Source organism: Chinchilla lanigera, unplaced genomic scaffold (genome assembly GCF_000276665.1).
Source record: "Chinchilla lanigera isolate Chin_1 unplaced genomic scaffold, ChiLan1.0 scaffold00050, whole genome shotgun sequence".
Classification (NCBI taxonomy): Eukaryota; Metazoa; Chordata; class Mammalia; order Rodentia; family Chinchillidae; genus Chinchilla; species Chinchilla lanigera.
The window spans coordinates 11,219,174-11,240,992 of NW_004955451.1; the positions used below are offsets into that span (position 1 = coordinate 11,219,174).

The window sequence follows — 21,819 nt, forward strand, 5'->3', positions numbered from 1 at the left end:
CACAAGTGCTAGAAACCTAAAGGCTTTTATTGGCATCATTGCTAGCCAGGAGGTCTCAAGGCCCAGGACAGCTAGACAAGCAGCTGCTCCCCCATATCCTTCACAGGGCTGAGCTCATCAGCCAGCACCATCAGGTCGGTCACCAGGGTGTCCAGCAGCCCGTAGACCTGGAGGAAAGTGACAGAAGTCCCAGGGAAAGGTCTGCTCGGTGGAAAGCACCTGCATGTCCACTGCACTGTCTCACAAAAACACCAAAGTGAGGGGTTGGGGATTTAGCTCAGCAGCACAGCACCTGCCCAGCAAGCACAAGGTCATGAGTTCAATCCCTGGTACCAGAAAAAAAAAAAAAATTTCTAAGGGGCTGAGGATTTAGCTCAGCAGTACAGTGCCCGCCTGGCAAGCGCAAGGTCGTGAGTTCGATCCCTGGTACCGGAAAAAAACAAACAAACAAAAAAAACCAGCAAAGTCGTGCATGCCTGTCATCCCAGCCTTCTGGAGGCTGAGGCAGAAGGACTGCTGTGTTTGAGACCAGGCTGAGCTGTATACATAGTGAGTTCAAGGGCAGCCTGGACTACATAGTAAGATCTTATCTCAGTGCCACACAAGAAATAAAAAATATGTTTCTTTCCTTACAAATTACCCAGTTGTGGTATTTTGTTATAGCCACAAAGATGGACTGAGACACCTCACAGTGTTCTTCTCCCAAGGATCACCAGGTACACCTACTGTGGGTGGGACAGCTGAGAGAAAAAAGTGTCCTCTTCTCTGTCCCTTAGTCTGCTTTCCAGACGGAGGCAGCAGCAACCCTCTGAAGCCTAGGCGAGGCCAAACCGCCCCCCATTCAAACTCCGTGTGACTCCACCCCAAGTCCTCACGACGGGGACGGCCAGCAAAGCCCCACATGGTCCCTCCACACGCTTGTCTGCGGCTTCCCCAGCTCAGGGCACCCTTCACCCTCTTCAAGATTTTGCAGGACGTCACTGGCTCAGTGAGGCCCAGCCTGCCCCACCCGGCCTCCGAATGCCCGGCCCTGGGTGAACCCCTGCCGCCAGGCTCTGTATCGACATTCTTTTTCTGGGGTGCCTGTTTATGAGGTCTGCATGGCTCATGAGAACAGCCGCCCTTTGTGGGGCAGGGGCTCTGCCTCCGTCACCAGCAGAGGTGGCACTTATTACAGTCACAGCAGAGCGCACGGCGCAGGCGTTGGGGGCGGGGGTGTGACACAAACTCTTCCCGCACCTCCGTGTGCAGCCGGTGCATGTATTTCTCCATGACCAGGGGATCGATGGGCTCCTGAGACGTCCTGACACTGTCAGGCGTGGGGTCTTCCAAGGAGAGCCTGTCGCGACTTGTAGACTTGATTACCTTCTTGTCCTCCTTTGCCTTCTGCTTTTTGCTGTTCGCACGGTCCTGCTTGGGGAAATGGAGTCCCCATGGCTCCCGAGGTGGGCCCTGGGCGCTCTGCATAGCAACTCTCTGGCACCGCTGCCCCCTGCTGAAGCCCCTCCAGGGCCCTGAGCCCCCGACCGGCCCCGCATGCCTCTTTCACGGGAGTCTTTGCTCCTTTTTTGTCGTCTTTATCTCGGACTCCCCCTTGCTTCTTCTCCTGGGCGGTCCCTTTCCGTTCCTCTTTCCCGACTCTCCCGGCCGTTGCCTTCATTTCCGTGGTGGGAAGTGACTTCTGATCTAAGGGAGGAGCAGCAAGCACGGCACCCGGCAGCCTCACTGACATCCCAGGCTTGCGATGAAAGAGTGAAGGGGACAGCCCAGAGCCCCTACAGGCTGCCTCAGGTGAGGGACAAGAGACCGGGTTCCACACCGGCCTGGACTACAGAGTGAGTTCAAGGCCAGCCTGAACTGCATAGCAGCGAGACCCTGTCTCAAAAAACCAGAGCTAGTCCAGATTCTCCTTCCAGTCCTATCCCCTGTGCACGGCCATGGAAAAGTCTTTTAAATTCCACCCGCAAAACAAGTGGGGATCACTAAGGGGGTTGCTAGGGCAGCTTCAGGGTCCCACATCTTGGCAGCAGATGGCAGGGTGCTGGAGCTCCACGGGCTCCACCTAGCAGGGCACCCACCACAAGGTAACAAACGGCCAAGACCCCATAGCTCCTAGGGCAGGGGGCTGGGAAAGATGACACAAAGGTGTGGCTGCCCAGGCTCTGACCTTGCTCTTCCGGGACAAACATGTACACGGTCTCCTTCTCTGGGAGGCCCAGCAGCACCCTCAGGTACAGGGAATGGCTCACCAGGCTGTCGATCACATCTCGCCACAGCTGCAAACTAGAGGGCGAGACCTTGCAGAAAAGCCATCGTTCCTCACGTGCCCTTGAACCTGCAGAGGCCCAGGTCCCCCGTGCCAGGAACTACCATGAAACTACCACGAAACTACCACGGGAGCACCACCAGCCAGCATCCTCCCTGCTGCTCAGATGGCATCTGGCTTTCCAAGAGAAGCTGGCCTAGGCCAGAGGTCACAATCTCACGCCGGCCTCAGACTCCTGCACAGAGCCACGGCCGGATGTGGGGCCTGCCCTAAGGGAAGGGCTGAGCCTTGCAAAAGGCCCCCAGGTGTACACAAGGGAGTTTGGGCCGTGGAATGCAAAGGCTGACAACACAGAGGGGAAGCCGGGGCTGGGAGTGGGGGGCACCTACCACAGCTGGTACAGGAGGTCGGGCTGCAGCGGCCTCTGTTCTGGGCATAGCTCCAGGGCTGCCCTGTTAAGCCTGATGAGTGCGTCCTCTCTCTCGTGCTCCTCAGGGAGGGTCATCACGGCCTGGTCAGGGTCACGGGCGCCATGGGCAACTGCTCTGCTGCAGGACTCCAAAGGTCCCTCTGTCCTCTACTGATGGGCATGGTGATATGGGGCAGGTGGTGCGGGACCAGGGGCCGTGGAGTTTGTCCAGGGCACCTTCTGTGGGGCCAGGCACCTGCCTCGGAGGTCTGTACCCATGAACCCTTCTCTAAGGTTTGCCAGGGTCCCAGAGGAAGCCCTTCCTGTACCACAGACACCTGGGAACCCCAGAAAAAGAGATGTGACCTAAAAGATTGCTTTCTCTGGCCCTCAGGAGGATTAGTCTCTGTGCATGGGGCTGCTGGGCTACCCCTTGTTAGCTCTGAGCTCGGCACCCAGCTGTCCACCAGTCCCCTCCGAGTCCGGGGGCACCTTTCTGAAGTCCTCCAGGCAGAGGCTCCACTCCGGCAGGGAGAAGCCATCCGGCTCTGAGCGGCTCGTGGCGCTCTCCACGTCTGGGCCCTCCTCCACCAGGATCTCCTCCATGATGCTCCTGCGCAAGGTGTTCTTGGTCCCTGCTGCGGACCTCTGGGACAGGGAGGGATGGCGGGAGTCCCTGTGGGACTTGCTCTCCTGCTGGGGCAGCTGGAGCTCGGCATTCGCGGGAGCCTTCTCCGGAGAGGCTGCCTGGGTCCTGGAGCTCAGGGGCTCCTCCTGGCTGGGCCGGGGTTCCCTGTCCTTGAGGGGCAGGATCATATACTGGTTCCACAGCTGGTGCAGGCCTTGAACCACCTGGTGCTGGTAGCGCAGCTGCAGCAGAGGCAGGAGATGACAGTGAGGGGGAGGCTGGCAGGCGCACTCTGAGCCCACGGTAGTCAGCTACCATTTCCCCTTTGCGGCAGGTACTGACTAGGAGTGAGGCGGGGCAGGGGCTTCCCACTTCCCCTTCAAGCCGAGCATTTCCAATTAAAGCTGATTTTGCATTGGGGCTGCCGAGAAAGACTGGGTTTTGCTGGGCTTGGTGATGCATGCCTGTAATGCCAGCACGTGGCAGAGTGAGGCAGGAAGATTGCCACAAGTTTGAGACCTGCTTGAACTACATAGGGAGACTCTGTTGAAAAAAAACTAAAAAAAAAAAAAGAAAGAAAGAACACAAGACTGGGTTTGAAGGAGTTTGTGCCGCTTTGCTCCCATCAAGCCTCTACTTGCTGGCTATCTTGGCTACGACCCTTAACCTCTCTGAGCCTGGGTGTCTTCAGGGTAACAAGAGGGTGAAAACAGCACTCCAATCCCATAGGGCTGCTGCGGAAAGGGGAACGCGCGGCATGCAGCCTGTACCCCGGGGTTCCTATGGTGGAACAAGTCCTCCTCTGTCAGGTAAGCATCCACAGGGGACGGCGTGCGCTCCGGGGTCAGGATCCCTCTCAGCAGCTCCTGCAGCACGCGGTGCACTACGGCGACCGACTCATGGGCAGCCAGCTTGCTCTGGGGAAGGGAAAGTGGCACATGATGACACCCCAGGCTCCCAGCGCCCTGTGTCCTCGAGGGGGGCCAGACCCCTGGAAGCCTTGCACCTCCATAGGGTCAGATTCTGCCATCATCTGTCTCTCTCACACACACGCACACCTCTCCCAAGATGCAGAAGCCTTTGGGTGTCTCTCTCTCTCCAAACATCCTCGTTCCCTGGAAGCAGCCCAAAGGACAGAGGCTCTGGAATGGGACCTGGAGGTCACGAGTTAGCATCCACCCCCATCAGGAGGAGGGGGCGGCGTGCACGGTTTGGGCGCCGCTGAGAAGGGCAGTGACCTTTCACTCAGCCTGGCCAAACCGTGGCCAGTCAGTGGGCAGTCAGTGCCACGGAAACCCAGCGGAAGGACATCTCATGCGGCATCAGCCCTACAGTCAGCGAGTTTAGGGGGCCTGACGTTTGCTAAAATCACCTTTGATCACCCTGGCTGAGGCCCAGCTCAAACAGCTGGCTGGGTCTGGGGCCTCAGGGAACAAAGCCACACAGCTCCCCGCGGAATCCCGCAAAGCACCGCCTAGGACAGCCACGGGGGAGAGGGGTGGCAGTTCCTGGGGCATCAGCTACACACAGGGTGTGGAGACGGGCTATTACATTGTCGCCTCTGGTGTGGAAGTCGTGTCTGTGAAACGTCCCTCCACTGCTCAGTAGCAGCCAACAGGAAACAAAGTAGAGCCGTGGGTCACATGATCTGCTTGGGAGGCACTTTCCTGCCACCTGAATCGCAGGACTCTGCATTCCTTTCCAGCTCAGTGGGGGCCCCGCCTGGTGGGGCTGCCTGCTGCCCTCCCAAACCTGCCCGCCCCATCTGCTACATCCCAAAGCACTGGAAGCCGGAAGCGTTTATTGAACAAGCTCGGTTGCCTGTTTGTGAAAAGTTTTCCCTCCCTGGGCAGGGGGAAATAAGATCCCCACAGCACTGCCAAGAACACCCGGGTAACCTACCCGGTGTCCCCACGGGCCGAGGCCTTGGGTCCCTCACCTCCAGCAACTTCCTCTCATCCCTAAAAATGTCCTGGGTCAGGGACACTGCCTGCAGGGTGACCAACAGGAGGGCGCCACCCAGGAGGGTGGGGTGGGTTCGGAACTCCCAGGACTCCCTGAAGATCCCGGCATTCAAAGACTTGAAGAAGAAGGTAAAGGTCCTTGTTTCTCCGGGCAGAATCACACCTGAGATGGCCAGAGAGAGCGGTGAGGGAGAAGCCAGACAAGCCCTAAGCCTGCATGCAGAAAGTTACCTGAGCCCCAAGCTCCACTGAACTGCAGCCCAGGTCTGGGGACCAACCATCCCGGTGTGCCCAGGACTGAGAGATTTCCTGGAACGGGTGACTTTGAGTGCTAAAGCTGGGGGAGTGCCAGGCAAGCGGGGACAGGTGGCCATCCGCGCCCCAGGCCCGTGCAATGTAGGTAACAGTGCCCCAGAACAAGTCGGATACCAGCCTATGTTCCCGAGTGGTCCTCATTCTCTAAACAGATGCAAGAATGTAGACTGAGGTAGGACAGAAGTAAAGATAGGTGGAAAACAGACAAGGAAAATCACAACTTAAAAATTGTACTTTCACGGGGCATGGTGGTGCATGCCTATAGCTCCAACATTTAGGAGCTGAGGCGGGAGGATCACCACAAATCCAAGGCCAGCCTGGTCTACATAGTGAGTTCAAGGCCAGCCTGGACTACATACTGAGACCCTGTCTCAAAACAAACAAAAAAAACTCCTGTACTTTTAAGACTACAACTTCCAGGACACAGTCACACCTACCCATGCCTATCCATATGGGCGTTTCCTCGGTTAATTATACTGCTTTCCATCCTTGTCCCCTCACACCCTAAAGTCCTTAAGGGCACTGGAAGTCCATCAGTTAGCCTAGTTGAGAAAATAAAGTGTGGGAAGGTGATCTTATGATAAAGGAACAAATTTTTTTTTTTTTTTTTTGCTGGTACCTGGAATCGAACTCACGACCTCGCGCTTGCCAGGCAGGCGCTGTGCCGCTGAGCTAAATCCCCAGCCCTAAAGGAACAAACTCAGAGAATTCAAAGATTATTTATTATCCATCTTTAAGAAAAAAAACAGCCAGGTGTGGTGGCACAAGCCTGTAATCCCCGCACTCAGGAGGCTGAGGCGGGAGGACTGTTGTGAGTTTGAGGCCAGCCTGGGCTACAAAGTGAGCTCAAGGCCAGCCTGAACTGCATAGTGAGACCTGTTTCAAAAAGACAAAAAAAGAAAGAAGGAAAGAAAGAAAGAAAAGATAGCAAGCAAGCTGGACTCACTAATTATCCTGCTGGGGGCTGAGCCATCTTTTCCATAATTTTGCCCCCCTCAAGAGAAACACAAATGTTTCCAGGTCCAACAAATAACGTGCCCCTCTCTCAACACCTGACACTCTATTTTTTCAAGTGGGTGCTTTTAAAATTCTGTCTAATAAATCCTTTATGCCTCTTCCTGAGGCATCTTGAAAATTCTTTCTATGTGATGGAAGCCAGCAAATCTTCAACCTGTCCCACGGATGGGGTGAGGGAAGTTGGCTCCCCATCTTTGTTTTTCGGGCCTCTGGGACCCTGTCTGGCAATGAGACCACACACTTCACAGGAGAACTGGGGGGGCAGGGTGGGAGAAGGGCTCAAGCTTGGGGGAGCCAGGCGCTAGGTAGAAGCTGGTGTCTCCCGGATGTTGACAAACCCAGGAAGCGAAGGGAGGGCAGCTTTGGGGTACCTTCCCGGTTGTTGAAATAGAACCGGTGCATCCTGGTTCTCTTCAAGTCCTGGAAAGAGTCTGGCTGGGGCCGCCGCCGCCAGTCATACCAAATGGCCACCGTGCCGTTATTGACCACGGTCAGTTCTGAGGACGTCTTCTCCCCTTCGAGGGTTTCGAAGGTCAACCGCACTCCAATTCCGACCTGGCTCTGAGCAGGGAGCAGGTATGAGAACTATCCCGGCCAGAAGGTGACCAGCTCATCCCTGCTTGCTTGTGACTTGTCTGGATTTAGCACTAAAAGTCTCCTGGTTCCCCGGCCTCCAGGGCCTGGCCCCCTTGGAATGGTGTCATTCCCCCAACGTGGCTGTCTCCGAGGTTACTATCAATAGTAAGAAAATGAACACACATTTCCGCTCCTCGGCATCTGAGGACTATTTTTGAACTTCTTAAGGCCCTCTCTGTGTGAGAGTTTGCCTAGCTACCTGCTTGGGGACTAGGTACAAACTGGGCAGCTTGTGACACTCTTTTTAGTGTGATTTTATTCCGGCTTGAGGTAATGTTGCTGTTGCCGTTTTCAGTCGCACCAAATGTGTGACCAGATAAAAATGCAAACAGGAGAGCACGCTGGCTCCTTGTGACTGCCAAGGTCACCTTGGGCGGCACCCGCCTGGGAGGCCCTTCCCCAGGGTGACGGTGAAGGCGGCTTTACCTCGTCCTGGGGGTTGCGGCCTCTGATCCAGCAAGCTGGCTTCCCACAGAACAGCAGAGAAGGGCCAAGAATCGGCATGGGGGCTGCGTCGCCTGGACCAGCCCAGAAGTCTCTGTAGGGGAAACCAACACCTTGGGGTTCTGGAGGCCAGGTGGGGCCCACAGACATGCGGCCGGGAAATCTAGACAGGTCCCGCTGTGCCGACGGCTGGGAGGGAAACCTGCCCCTCACACTCCTGGGCCGCTGTCGCTCCACTCACTGGCAAGCTGTGTCTTCCGAGGCAGTCTCCTGGCTCCTCTCAAACGCTGAGCTGTCCTCCACAGTGATGGAGAAGAAGGGCTGCCCTCGGCCCACCACCTCCAGGCCATCAATATCCTCGGAGGGACACGGAGAGGACAGGTGAGCCGACCAAAGGCACGCACGACCCTGAGGACCCTCAGCCCGGATCATGAGGCCCCGCTAACCCGCTGGCTGAAGTCCAGCTCGGCCATCAGGCTCTGCAGCTCCTTGCGCCGGTAGATCAGGAAGAGACTGCGGTCCCAGGCGCGGCGGTACCCAGAATCCTTCGGGGCAGGTAACCCTGGGGGTGGCAAGGGCCTCAGCACCAGTGACTGCCACGCCCCCCTCCCACCCACTGCCCCAGGGACACTGTCAGCACCCCTTGTCTCCGACAAGGATACAAATACAGCCTCGAGCGGCCTCTAGATCCCCGTCCTCTCCCCATATGCTCAGAGCCCTACATAGGATTCCCACAAAACTAGTTTCCAAACACCAAATCTACGGGCCACCATTAAAAATGACGACCGCGCTACATTTTTCTTTTCCATTACTGGAGTTTGAATCCAGGAGTGAGTTATATCCCCAGCCCTTTTTATTTTTCATTTTGAGACAGAGTTTTGCTAAATCACCCAGGTGGAACTCAAACTTGTGATCCTCCTGTCTCAACCTCTCCCAGGGCTGGGCAGCGTTTTATTGAGCCTGAACGCCTTAATAAATATCACGTCTCATTTAACTCCCCATCCCTCTGTGTGGTCTACAGATGAGGAATCATGGGCCAGGGGAGTCAAACACAGTGCTCAGTGGTGTTCAGAAACCTAGTACACTGGGACCTGGACCCAGGCAGCTGGCAGCACCAAAGCAGGGCTCCCCACACACAGCATAACACAAGCCGCACATGCAAGCCATGTGCGTCACTGCGAACTTTCTAGACGCTACGTTAAAAAGGTAACAAGAGGTACAACTCACTTCATATGGCTTATGTAACTCAATGCATCAAAACGATCACCATCCCCACATGTAACGGATATAAAAATTATTAATCCATTCCTCCAAACCAGTCTTTGAAACCCAGGGTGCAGTCTACACTGCCGGCATGCGGTTGAGCCACATTCCAGGTGTTGACAGCTGTGCATGGCCCAAGGCTGCCTTTTGGCCTTTTCTGTTGCCATTTTACTAAAGCAGAGCTGGATCTCAGGAAGGCTCTGGGGCTTTGCCCAGGGCCACAGAGAGCCAGGATCTGGTCCCAACAGGCCAAGCTGATGCCCACGACTCGGCCTGTGCCTTGGGCAAGCGCCAAAGCCAGTTGGTTTCCAGCTCTGCTCACCGGTCTCCGCCTGGATGGAGCAAGGCTTCCTGACACACGTGATGGGTTCCACCAGGCCACGCTGAGTTTTTGTCTTGGTGATGAGCAAACCCGTCCTCTCATCTCCCAAGTATTCCAGGGGACTCCAGAACGCACTGGTCTCCTTGTAGTCCTGGCGGGGGGCACACAGAGGGAGCTCTGGCAGTCACTCAGCATCAAGTCGATCACCATGACCCACACCCCTGGCTGTTATTAAATGAACCCATCCTCTGACACCCAACGACAGAGCTCTGTGAAGGCCCTGAGTGGTTCACAGTGCTTTGCAAAGGTGAGCTTGCTTCCTCCCCAGCTGTGCAGCCATGAGAAGCCACCCCCGGTCCACACGCCTGCCCTGCACCGCAGCTCTGCCAGGGCACTCGGCACCGGCCATGCTCACTTTGCCGTCGTGCGCCGTTGGCAGCCAGCGGTCTATGCACTCCCGTTCCTCCTGGATCTGTCTGTAGGTCTCGCCCGAGTGCATCAGTAGCTCACTCACCGGCTTCTTCAGGTGCTCTGGGGAGCGAGGGGCGAGAATGCACTGCCTGGCCAAGTCGGGACCCAGGGCCCCGGTGCCCTGCACTGCAGCACCAAGGCGGTGGTTTTGCTTTTTGTTTTTCAGTACTGGGGATTAAACCAGGGACATTCCCACTGAGCTCCATCCCCAGCCCTGTATTCTTTTATTTTTGAGACGGGGGTCTCCCTAAGTCACTAAAGGGCTAGCAAAGGGTCTGGGATTCCTAGTGCTATGTAAGCGACTAGGTCTTCTTGAGTCATTAAACTGCCCAGGTTGGGTTTAAACTTGCAGTCCTTCTGCCTCAGCCTCCCACAATGCTGGGATTACACACCCAGAGGAGCACAAAGGACAGGTGGGGGAGAGCAAAAATGCCAATCAGAGCCTCTGTGCCAGATGGAGGCCAGGTAGAAGGGCCCCCCAAGCTCTGCTCACTGCTGAGGGCTTCCTGCTGCTTCTTCCGCAGGGCCACGTGCCACTGCCAGTGTGTTAGAAAGTTGTGCTGAGGCGGAGGGGCCTGGGGCTGCTGCTTCTCCTTTGGGGCCTTTGGTGTTGGCTCTTCAGTAGCTGAGATGAGGGTCATGAGGCTAGGTGGGGTGCATATCAGCTCAGCCAGCTGGAAAGCACAAGGTGGGTGTTGGGCAGGGGGATCTGAACTGCAGCCCAGCCAGGCCTGCATCCCCCAGTGTCCTGCTCCAATGAGAACGCTCCTTCGGACCTGCAGGTGGCGGATGACAGTAAATCACAGGACCGGGGGACACTGACTCTCAGATTTTGGTGAGCATCTTTGAGTGTTGACTCTGCCTCACAACTGATGTTAAGTGGCACCTTTGCCCTGGCTGACTGAGCCGTTTGTATGCCACCCCAGGCACCCTGACACCATGGAAGAGGAGGCTCCGAGGACAGAGAAGCACTGCATGATGGGAAGGCCGCCTGGGGACCAGTGAGAAGCCATCTTCCTCCCCATGTGACCCTACTTGACTCCGTAGGTGGTGGAATAAAATGCCCTCTGTAGCTGCTTTCGGCCAGGCAGCTCTGTACAAACAAACCTGGGCGTTCCCTTGAGCAAGTGCAATTCTCTTGAAGTCCTGCAGAGTCCCCAAGATGTGGTGAGGCAGGATCTGGTCCCGGCCGTCAAAGCTGTCGCTAGGACCTGCAGGGGAGAGAGAGAGACAGCAAAAGGGGAACTGCAGGTGGAGGATGAAAACCGTCGAACGGGGCAGCTTTCCGATGAAGACCGGCCCTACCTGAGTAGTCTAGGGGCTTTTCGGCCGCATCTGGGTTTGCAGGATGAGCTACTAAGTGGCAGATCTTCTTCTGAGAATCCTTGGGTTTCAGCTTACGGATGAAAACTTTCTGGGTAATGACAGGGTTGTCTGCAGTAGGGCGAGGGACGTGTTGCTAAAAAGAAAACGGAGGGAGATTGCACCTGCAATGAGGAGAATGAGGAGGAGGAGGAGGAGCACCCATCTCCTCTGTGCCAGCCCCTGCTGGGATTCCTGGAGGTTGGCGTGGCTGCTTCCCCCGCTCAGCCCATATGTTCCCTGAGGAAACGACTGTGAAACACATACAAGATGTAGGTGCATTCTGGGGAGAGAAAATAGCAGCGGCAGCCTCCAAGGAGCTCAGGTGGGGAGTGGCTGGCAGGTACAGCAAGGAGTTAGAACTCAGTTCTAGCCACATCTCCACCTCGGCTGCCTAAACTCGCTTTTCAGCTGGCCATGGTGGCACGCACCTGTAATCTCAACATTCTGGGAGGCTGAGGCAGGAGGATCGCAAGCCTGAGCCCCGTCTGGATAACTTAGTGATTTAGCAAGACCCTACCTCAAAATAAAATTTAAAATTAAAAAAAGGCTGGCATGCAGTTCAGTGGGAAGGCTGTGGGTTTAATTCCCAGTAACACAAACAAATAAACACTCATTTTCTCATCTCTAAAATGGGAATGATGGGGTGCTTGCCTCTCTGGGAAGCGAGATACCTCGCTCTCTCACGTGATGCCACAGAGATCTCAGAAATGTGCAAACAATGTGATGAATTCGTGCAGATGTGAAAGTGGAAAGAGCTGGTGTTTTTCCATGGACACAGATGCCCTCGAGAGCCTGAGAACCAGCGGAGAGACGGGGTGTGGCTGACGCTCCAGGCAACACAGCCGGCAGGGCCCAGGAAACCTGGGTCCGAGCTCACCTTCTTCAAGTCCTCCTTCTTAACGGCCAAGGCGAGAATGTCATCGCCCTGCAGCACGTTGCTGACGGGCTCAGGCTCTTCCTGAATGGGGGGTGTGGGTTGCTCAGGTATCTTTGTCCGCTTCTTTTCTGAAAAACAAAACAATTGCAAGTTTTTATGTAGGAAAGTTGCTGTGTATATATACATAAAAATAAGAGGACAAGGGGGCTGGGGATTTAGCTCAGCTGCACAGCGCCTGCCTGGCAAGCGCTAGGTCATGAGTTCGATTCCCGGTACCAGAAAAAAACCAAAACCAAAACCAAAAAAACAAAAAGACGACAAGACTGCACGTGGTAGCGTATGCCTGTAATCCCAGCACGTGGGAGGCTGAGGCAGGAAGATCCCTGTGAGTCTGAGGCCAACCTAAGCTACTCACTGAGTTCAAGGCAGCTTGAGCTACATGGCAAGACCCTGTCTCCAAAAATAAGTAAATAAATAAATAAAATGGACAAATCCATATTAGAGTGCATAGAGGAGCAGAACTGGCTGCCTGGACAGCCTGGTGGGGGTCTGGGTGGCACCTTGCTGGGCTATGGGAGGTCTCTCTTGAGGGTCCCCTACCCATTGTCGCTGGACTGACACAGTGACTGAGGCATCTGTCGCTGGAACTGAGATCCAAAGAGGTTGCCCTGCAGGCTACTTATACACTGGACAGCCCAGAAAAGCAAGACTGTACCTCCCTAGGCCTCCATCTCCCACTCTTAAAAAAGAAGCAGCTGAACTACATCAGTGTTCCCCAAATACCAGTCCAGTGTCTGTCTCAGAATCTTCAGGAGGAGTTTTACAAATATAGCTCCCCGGCTACTATGTGGAGCCAGAGCATCAACTCCCTTGAGTTTAAAAAATTAAATCCTGGAAAGCTGGGTATAGCAGCCCACGCCTGAAACCCCAGCACTGAGGAGGCTGAGGCAGGAAGATCCCTGCAAGTTTGAGGCCAGCCTGGGCTACACAATGAGTTCAAGGCCAGCCTGGACTACATAACGGACTCTATCTTTTGTTTTGTTTTTTCTTTTGAGACAGTGTCTCCTTGTATAGTTCAGGCTGCCCCTGAACTAACTAGGTAGCCCATGCTGGCCTCGATCTCCTAGTGATCCTCCTGCCTCAGCCTCCCAAGTACTGGGATTACAGGAGTGTGCCACCACAATGGCTGAGACTCTGTCTTAAAAAAATAAAACAAAATTTAAATCGTGGTGGGCAGTGATTTGGGACAACTGGACTGGACCTTTCCCTGGCCTCTTCTGGTGCTGGCACTCTGGTTCGGGGTGAAGGTACTGAGTTCTTAAGACACTGGTGAAAAAAACAAATGCTCTGTGGGAAATAGCACATTCTCCACAGACCCTTTGTTTCATATTATTTCATCGACTAATGCTGGCTTATGAAGCACGGTGCTATGTTCTGGGGACACAAGGCAGCATCTCAGCCTACAAAGGGCACACACCCAGGGGTCTGAGCCAGTGACACTCAAGACATCCAGGGGTCCCAGCCTCACCTACGGAGAGGACAGGGAAGGCTTCCTAAGGAGGCGATGGTTAAACCACGCACGAGGGGGTGAAGGGAAGTCAGGCCGGAAATGTCGCTGGAGCTCATGGAGGCGGAATCTGGCAGCCACACCGTGCCCAGCTCACTGGGCTGTGCCAGGGTGAAGGACCCCGGCCTTTTCCCCCTGGGCAGAGGCCTGGCACAAGATGGGCTAGGGGGCAAGACTAGGGGCTACACTATAACAAAGGAACAGATAACAACTGTGCTGGAGGCTGGAAGCGGGGAGGGATCAGACCCGCGTCGCCCCCATAGCTGCAGGAAGCAGGGATGGGAGGACACAGGACTGTGGCTGGCTCCTCCCCTGCCAGACTGAGCCCTGCCTGACTTCGGGGGGCTTCGCCGGGCAGTGTGCCTCTCCTTCTGCTGGCTGGGACCCCGGCCTTCTCCCCCTGGTTCCGGATGGCACAGAACAACGGCAACAAAACCTAAGCCCTGGCCTCAAGGCTTTTAAAGCTCAATCTAGTTTCTTCTGCCGCTTCTCAAAGTACCTGAATTTTTTTTTCCTTTTGTTTTGTTTTGAGACAGGGTTTTGCTATGTAGCCCAGGCTGGTCTTGACCTCACTATATAGTCCAGGCTGGTTCTCAAACTCAGCACCAAGCCTCCTGCTTCAGCCTCCAGAATGTTGGGATTACAGGTGTTGTGCCACCACGCCTGGCTCAAATTCTCAACTTTTAAAGAGAGAATGTCACTAAAAGCATCTAGGCAGGGGTTTTGGTTAACAAAATCAAACTGTGTGTGTGTGTGTGTGTGTGTGTGTGTGTGTTACTAGGGACTGAACCTAAGGCCTTCACACTGAGCTACATCCCACCCCTTTTTATATTTTGAGATACGATCTCCCTAAATCACCAAATGGGCTTGAATTTGCCATCCTTCTGCCTCAGCCTCCTGGTGTACTGGGATTGCACTCCTGCACCACACCACCATTCCGGGCAAAATCAAAACTATTTTTAAAGGAAATAGTTGCTGGCAAAAAAAAAAAAAAAAAAAAAAGCCCCCATCTTGGGCCAGGAGTGGTGGCGCATGTCTGTAATCCCAGCACTTGGGAGGCTGAAGCAGGAGGATGGTTGTGAGTTTGAGACCAGCTGTGCTATGAAGTAAGCTCAAGGCCAGCCTGAACTGCATAGTGAGACCCTGTCTCAAAAAGAAAAAAAAAAAAAAAAAAAAGCCCCATCTTTCCAAACAGAACTCTAAATTCTGCCTGGGGCCATGGTCTATTACACACACACACACACACACACACACACACACAAACGCGCGTGCGCGTGCGTGCGGGGAGAGCTGATCTGCCCCGTGCATGCCGACACAGCCTTGGCCTTCAATTTCACCTCCCTCTGACACAAACCCATCAGCTGGCACAGCCCACAAGATCAAACCCTTCAGCTGGCACCAGCTGAAGGCCCACATTTATAAATGTTTTGGTGTCACCTCTGCCTCCAGGACGTTGTTTTTCCTGTCACCTTGGTTGGCCTGTGTCTTCCCACGGGATTAAACACCTCCACTGTGTGCTTCTCCCCAGTGGGTACAGAATCACCTCGGGCCAGTACAGACCTTCAACCCCACTGCAGATTCCAATGTTCCCATCTCTTTTGGTGACACGGAAGCCACTTTCTCATGTTTAAAGTGGAAGCAGCCAGGGGCACCGGCCTGATGTTTCTCTGAGTCTGTCCTCTTGAATACAGTGCAATAAATGCTCCGTTACTGAGCCGTGTCCGGTGAATGAAATAATCATTAAAATGAAATAGGCAGCCAGTATAGTGGTGCATGCCTGTAACCCCAGCACTCAGGAGTGTGAGGCTGGAGGACTGCCGTGAGTTTGAGGCCAGCCTGGGCTACACAGTGAGTCCAGGCCAGCCTGAACTAGATAGCAAGACCCTGCCTACAAAAATAAAACAAAACCAAAACATGAGATATGCATTTTAGCTTGGCATGCATTTTAGCATGGTGGCACATGCCTGTGATCCCAATACTCAAGAGGCTGAGGCAGGAGGATTACCAAAAGTTCGAGGCTATACTGGGCTCTTCAGTGAGTTCAAGGCCAGCTTGGAATACATAGGGAGACTCTGTCTCAAAAAAAAAAAAAAAAAAAAAAAAAAGAAAAGAAAAGGTAAAGAGAACCCAAGCTGAGTACTGCTGGCATTTCTTCATTCATCCTGACAGCTGAGGGGTCAAAGGGACCAGCCCCTGGCCCACGGCAGTGAGGTGACCCCTCTACTGGAGGGAACCATGGAGACAAGAAAAACCTGGCTCAAGGCTTGTTTCTCATTTGGTTTGGTTCAGTTTGGTTTTTATGAGATAGGGTCTTGCCACATAGTTCAGGTTGCCCTCAAAATTGCAGAGAGGCAATTCTGCCTTAGCCTCCTCAGTGCTGGTATTACAGGCATGAGCCTCTGGTACACTGGGAGAACCAAGGCAGGGACCGTTTCAACCAGGACAGCGCTTTATTTGGCAGGGAAGAGGGATGGGTCTGGACAATGGGAAGGCTTCTCTGTTTCCTAGCAACAAAACCAAGGAGAAACCTGGGACTCTCAGGCCCCTAAACAGGTTTCCTGTCACTGAATTCTTTTTTCTTTTCTTTTTCCTTTTTTTTTTTTTTTTAGACAGGGTCTCACCCTGTAGTCCAGGCTGCTCTCAGAACTCACAGCAATCCTCCTGCCTCAGCCTTCCAAGTGCTGGGATTACAGGCTTGTGCCACCATGCCCTGCTGGTCACTGAATTCACTTGCCTTTTCTGCTCATGATTCCAAGTCCATGGACAAGATTACAAGACATCAGCATCTGACCATTCTGTGGGCTTCCCTGAGGAAGTTCAGGAGAAAGGGCTCATACCCGCTGAACCCTTCACTTTCACCTGCCTCACTCTGGGGCATGTTCTTAACCTCAGGGCTGTTTAATTTTCCCTTTATTAAAAATAAACCCAGTGAAAAATCTTCCATTGATTTGTTTACAGCAGAAAGTTCAAATCTGATTAGGATCGCGCAGAAATAAGGTGAGCAAGGAGCAGTGGCTGGAAAAGCCCTTGACTGCCCTTGGAAAGGAAGCCAGATTATTTTGCTCCTCTCTCTCTTAACTATTAAAAAATATGTCATGAAACAGCACCAGCCTTTTGCACTGTGAAGAAGCATAAAAGAAAGCCACACCGAACGCCACAGGCTCCTGTCACTTTTCCAGGTCTCACAGGGAACCCCACTGACTCCAGGCCGGGCCATCTCACACCCTGAGTTTTTGCTGAGCAGCTGCGGCTGGGACCCCAGGGCCTGCAGGGCCCCAGACGCCCCGACCCCGCACAGCCGGGCCGCCTGCCTGCAAGCCCCCTCAGCTCTCAGGTCCACGGGCCCGGGAGCCTCTGCAGAAGCACCCTCTTGCCCCTCCCCCTTTGCTTCTCTTTCTCCCCTTCCTTTTCCTCCCTCTCCTTTTCTTCTGCCATAAATGTCAGCTTTCTCAGGACCCCCTCCTCCCTAACTGTACCACTCCAGGCCTCGGTAGGTGCTCGGAGCCTCCCAGCCCCTCAAATAGCACCTAGCACCTGCACCACCTACCCATTCACTTTTATCTCTGGGTCTGCCCAGACTCGGAGTCTCTGAGGGGCTGGGTCACACACCTAACACTGACACCCTTCATTCACGTTCAGAAGTACAACGGCCCCCAAAGGGTCCTGTGTCTGGCTGATTGGCTGACGCGTGTGTTAAAGCTGCTCCCAGGTAGGGTCTGATGGGAGACGCAGGTCTCTGTGGGCGGGGCCTGGAAGGGTTTATCTCCTCCCCGCTTCCTCCCTTGGCCCTCTGCTTCCTGTCTTCCAGGAAGTGAGCAGTGTCCCTCCACCAGGCCCTGCCACCACGCTGTCCTGCCTTGGAGCCAGGGTGTGGAGGACCACCTCGGAGACTGTCCTTGAAGGAAGAGTGATTGTCTCTATTTTGGCTGAGCTTGATCCTATTTCCATGTATTGATGTGTTCAGAGCTGGCTAGGACTTTTCCTTATCCCTTCAGCTGACTTTAAGCAATGTACATCAGTCCAGCCGAGGTGCTGATATGTAGTCTTTGAAGCACAGACGACAGAAGAGTGTTTCCCCAGCCCCTGTAGCTCCCATGTGTGAACTGGGGCAAGGCAAGATGGACAGCCGTGCTCCACGCTGTCCACTAGGACGGAGCCTCAAGATAAGAGGCTATGACTTCCACAGCGTAAAAGATTACACATCAGAACGGAAGCACCAACCCCAACACATTAGATACAACCTCAGCTGTGTTATGCAGATTATTCCTTCTGCATATCCTTCTGCTTTTTTTTTTTTTTCTTTTTGAGACAAGATCTTGCTATGCAATTCAGGCTGGCCTTGAGCTCACTTTTTTTGTTTGTTTGTTTTTTGTTTTTTTTCCTGTACCGGGAATCAAACTCACGACCTTGCGCTTGCCAGGCAGGCGCTGTGCTGCTGAGCTAAATCCTCAGTCTCTCGAGCTCACTTTGTAGCCCAGATTGGTCTCGAACTAGCAACGATCCTCCTGCCTCAGCCTCCTGAGCACTGGGATTATAGGTGTGTGCCACCATGCCCGGCTTTTTTCTGCATATCACAGAGGTCAGGCCTCCTACCTGGCCCAGCTCAAGGCGCTCACCTACTTCCCACCATTCTCACAGTCACTCATCCTCAAGCCACTCCTTTCTTCACAAATTAATAAAACCCAGGTTTGGCCCTTGTCGAGGCCTTTTTTCCGCTTAGCCATCATCATGGCTGGACTTAGGGACCCCTTGGCTCCCCATAACTGCAGATATGCCTTTGTGTCTTTATTCCTGCCATGGTTTGCTCTGGAAGTGGTAGACTGGAATGAACTCACTTGAATTCCAGTAACTTTTCATGGGATGGCAAATATAAACTTCCTGGCCTCAGTGGGCACTGCAAGGGCTCTCTGTACCAGGGGTCTATGACGAAGTGTGAGCCGAAATAAACGTCTCCTCCTCCAAGCGGCAGGTGTCCGGCACTGCGTCCCAGAGGTGAACACAGTGACTAAGACGCCCCTGGGACCCTGCACAGCGCCTGCGCACGCAGGCCCTCGACAGACAGAAACAGGGCTGCGGGTGCAGCTCGGTGGTAGGGTGCTCGCCTAGCACCAGCCCTGAGGGCCGAACGGAGGAGCATACTGCAGTGGGAACTTGTCCAGTGGGTCAGCCAGCCTGCGGCTCTCAGGAAGCAGGTCTGTCTGGCGACTTTCCAGGTCAAACAAGCTGGACAAGTGTCCTATTAAAGGGCAAGTGGTAGGAAAAGGCAGTCCCAGGCAGGACTCCCGGAATTCAGCATTTCTCAGGGGTTCTCCCAGCAGGACTGGGAGGGTCCCCCGCCCCGTCCCGTCCCATCCAGGTGGCTGCGTTCGCCACCTTCACTTGTTTCCGGCACTCTTTCCCCAGCTCCTCCTCCAAGGACCCGATTTCCTGGACTCTCTGGCCTTAAACTCCTTCCCGGCTGTTAAGTACCTCACCCAGGGCACAGACCTTGCTTCCTGCCCGCCCCTAAGATAAGGCTAGAGGTGGAGTCTCCCTCCTCCCGCTCAAAGCCATCTCCTGGGCCACTGACCCCCGGAAGCCCTGTCCGTTCTGGACCTGCTATGTCCCCAGCCCAAAGGCCAAGCACACTGGTGCCGCGCCGCCTGCCTTCCGGAGCCTCCGCCTTGTCCATCTGTGATCCTTAAGGCTCCTGTGTCGTGAACCTCATTTCCCAGGGGTATTTTTTTCTGGTATTGGGGATGGAACTCAGAGGCCTTCACCTTGAACTACATCCGCAGCCCGTTTTGGAGACAGGGTCTCACTAAATCGCCCAGGCTGGGCTGGAACTTACTATCCTCCTACCTCAGCCTCCCCAGTGCTGGAAAGGGTGTGTACCACCACACCCGGCTCGGTCACTTGACTCCCACGTCCCTAGGGTTACCCGCGTCCTCCGGGGCAGCTTAGAGCCCCATCCTGAGCGCTCCCCTCTTGTGTTCTTGAGTACCGAAGAGAGCCGGAGTGACTCGGCGCCAACCTTTGATGTTCTCGGTGGGCTCCAAGACCCTGCCAGCGGGGACTCGGGAGCGGGAGTCCTTCTTGGCCGACTTCATGGTGCCGCCCCACCACGAAGCCACCCACAGGAGACCCCGGCGAGGCCGGTAGCCCCGCCCCTCGCGACCGCCGGGCGTCCATAGCAACCAGCAGCGCGCGGGCGGCGCACTCACCCGCCTGCCGGGGAGGAGAGGCCTTGTTGGACACCTTCCTCGTCGTCATCGCCTGCCCACCGTGGGCGGCTCCTCCCTTGCCAGATCCGGGAGTGATCGCGGCCAACGTCACAGGAGGGGCGTCTTGACGTCACACCCTAGGCAGGACGGGGCGGGACCCTGCTCCGTTCACTACTCCTCGATCCCTTCTCAGACCAGCCACATTTCACTGCAATTTGGGGTCCTTGGAGACGGTTACCTAGAGTCCCTAATTTAAAGTACCCCTTCTAGACGGGTGTGATGGCGCACGCCTGTGATCCCTGCACTCGGGAGGCTGAGGCAGGAGGACCATGGTGAGTTTTAGGCTACATAGTGAGTGCAAGGCCAGCCTGAAGTACATAGCGAGACCCTGTCTCAAAAAACAAAACAAAACAAAACAAAAAGTGGAAATAAACGAGATGCACATGTGCAAACACGGTATTGTCAAGATCCAAAATATACAATAGATATTGTAGAGTGGGAAGAAACTGTTCAAAAGGAAAGAGAAATTGGAATGGGGGAAAGGAGAAAAGAAGGAAGGGAAATGCAAAAAATATATATGCACATATAGTTATACTACTTTCTCTTAGTTCGTTGAAAAGAAAGGTTTATGCTAGTATTGTTTGAACAAATGCCTGTAGCTTGTACTCTGAGCAACTAATATAAAGATGATTTGCGATGTATGAATCATTGTTACCTTCCTATTATCCTGTTTTGAAATTCTGTTTTTTTCTCTTTAAAATAAAAAAAAAGTATCCCTTCTCTGTAATCTTTAATTAATTAATGCTGGGGATGGGACCCGGAGCCTTCCCACTGAGCTATATCTTGAGCCTTTTTAAATTTAAATTTTTTAAACATTTTGAGACAGGGTCTTGTTAAATCCCCCAGACTGAGCTCAGACTTGCAGGCTTTCTGCTTTAGTCTGCCAGAGTGCAGGATGCAGGGTACGGTTACAGACGTGCACCACCACACCCGGCTTGTGATCTCACATTTATAAGCGCATCTGATTTATAAGTTTTTCAGGGCCCTAATGCATTCTGGAATGATTTGTTTGTGTATGTGGGAGCCCACTGTCAAACTCGCTACCAGAGTGTAAGCTCTATTAGCACAGGGACTTCTGGTCCCGCACCCCCTACCAAGCCACAGTGTAGTACAGGAGGGTCCCTAAGCAATCCTGTCCCATCAGGAGAGGTTCTAGAGATCCAGACAGATCCAGTCCGCCTCACACCTCTGCTGCTTGCTGCGTGCCCTCGGGCCAGTCGCTTACCCTCTGTTTTTCTCACTTGTATAGTTTTTTTTTTTTAATTTTCAAGAGAAACAATAAAAACGATACAGAATTTCAAAACAAGATAATAGGAAATTGACAATGGTTATTATATTGTGTATTGTTATCTTCAAAGTAGTTGCTCAGATTCCAAGATATAGGCATGCAAAACTGATCAAACAATATAAGCATAAACCATTCTTTTCAAGAATAGAAATTAGTAGTATAATTATCTTAGCTATCATATATATATATATATGTATATAGTTTCTTTTCTAGTTCTCTCACCTATAAAAGGGAGGTTATAATGTCTCCTGCACTGAGCCCAGATAAAATAACTGTGCATTTAAAAAATAACTGTGCATTTAAAACCAATTTCCACCGGGCATGACGGCGCACGCCTGTAATCCCAGCACTTGGGAGGCTGAGACAGGAGGATCATTTTGAGTTCAAGGCCAACTTGGGCTACAAAGAGAGTTCAAGATCAGCCTGAACTGCATAGTGAGACCATGTCTCAAAAAGAAAAAAACAACCCAAAACCAATTTCTCATTTAGAAAAAAAAAAAGGGCAGCTCATTGCTAGCACTCATTTAATTTACAGTGATCAAGAGTCGCCATATTTTCATTTCTTTTTTTTTTTTTTTGGTGCCAGGAATTAAGCTCACGACCTCGTGCTTGCCAGGCGGGCACTGTGCCGCTGAGCTAAATCCCCAGCCCCATTTTTTTTTTTTTTTTTTTTTTTTTTGCATGGGGAATCAAACTTAGGACCTTGTACTTGCCAGGCAGGCAC

At 53.5% G+C, this 21,819-nt stretch overlaps 1 protein-coding gene across 3 annotated transcripts; it reads right to left on the reverse strand.

The window, feature by feature from the left end:
- Positions 1-6: 6 nt before the first annotated feature.
- Positions 7-19,855, reverse strand: Mycbpap (MYCBP associated protein). Of its 3 annotated transcripts, none has more exons than XM_013519082.1 (19): positions 19,528-19,707; positions 11,978-12,105; positions 11,041-11,194; positions 10,843-10,946; positions 10,229-10,409; positions 9,680-9,795; positions 9,265-9,415; positions 8,126-8,241; positions 7,921-8,036; positions 7,662-7,773; positions 6,971-7,160; positions 5,243-5,430; positions 4,074-4,220; positions 3,168-3,545; positions 2,656-2,777; positions 2,168-2,283; positions 1,541-1,686; positions 1,240-1,410; positions 7-235 (listed from the first exon to the last, which is right to left on the reverse strand). In XM_013519082.1, the coding sequence occupies exons 1-19, from the start codon at positions 19,631-19,633 to the stop codon at positions 140-142; spliced, it is 2,838 nt and encodes a 945-aa protein (XP_013374536.1). In that variant the 5' UTR covers positions 19,634-19,707; the 3' UTR covers positions 7-139. The 3 variants fall into 3 exon arrangements, with proteins under 3 accessions (XP_013374536.1, XP_013374537.1, XP_013374538.1); XM_013519083.1 differs by lacking the exon at positions 19,528-19,707 and adding an exon at positions 19,748-19,855 and having other exon boundaries at positions 10-167; XM_013519084.1 differs by having other exon boundaries at positions 10-167; positions 19,528-19,725.
- Between the last annotated feature and the right edge of the window lie 1,964 nt (positions 19,856-21,819).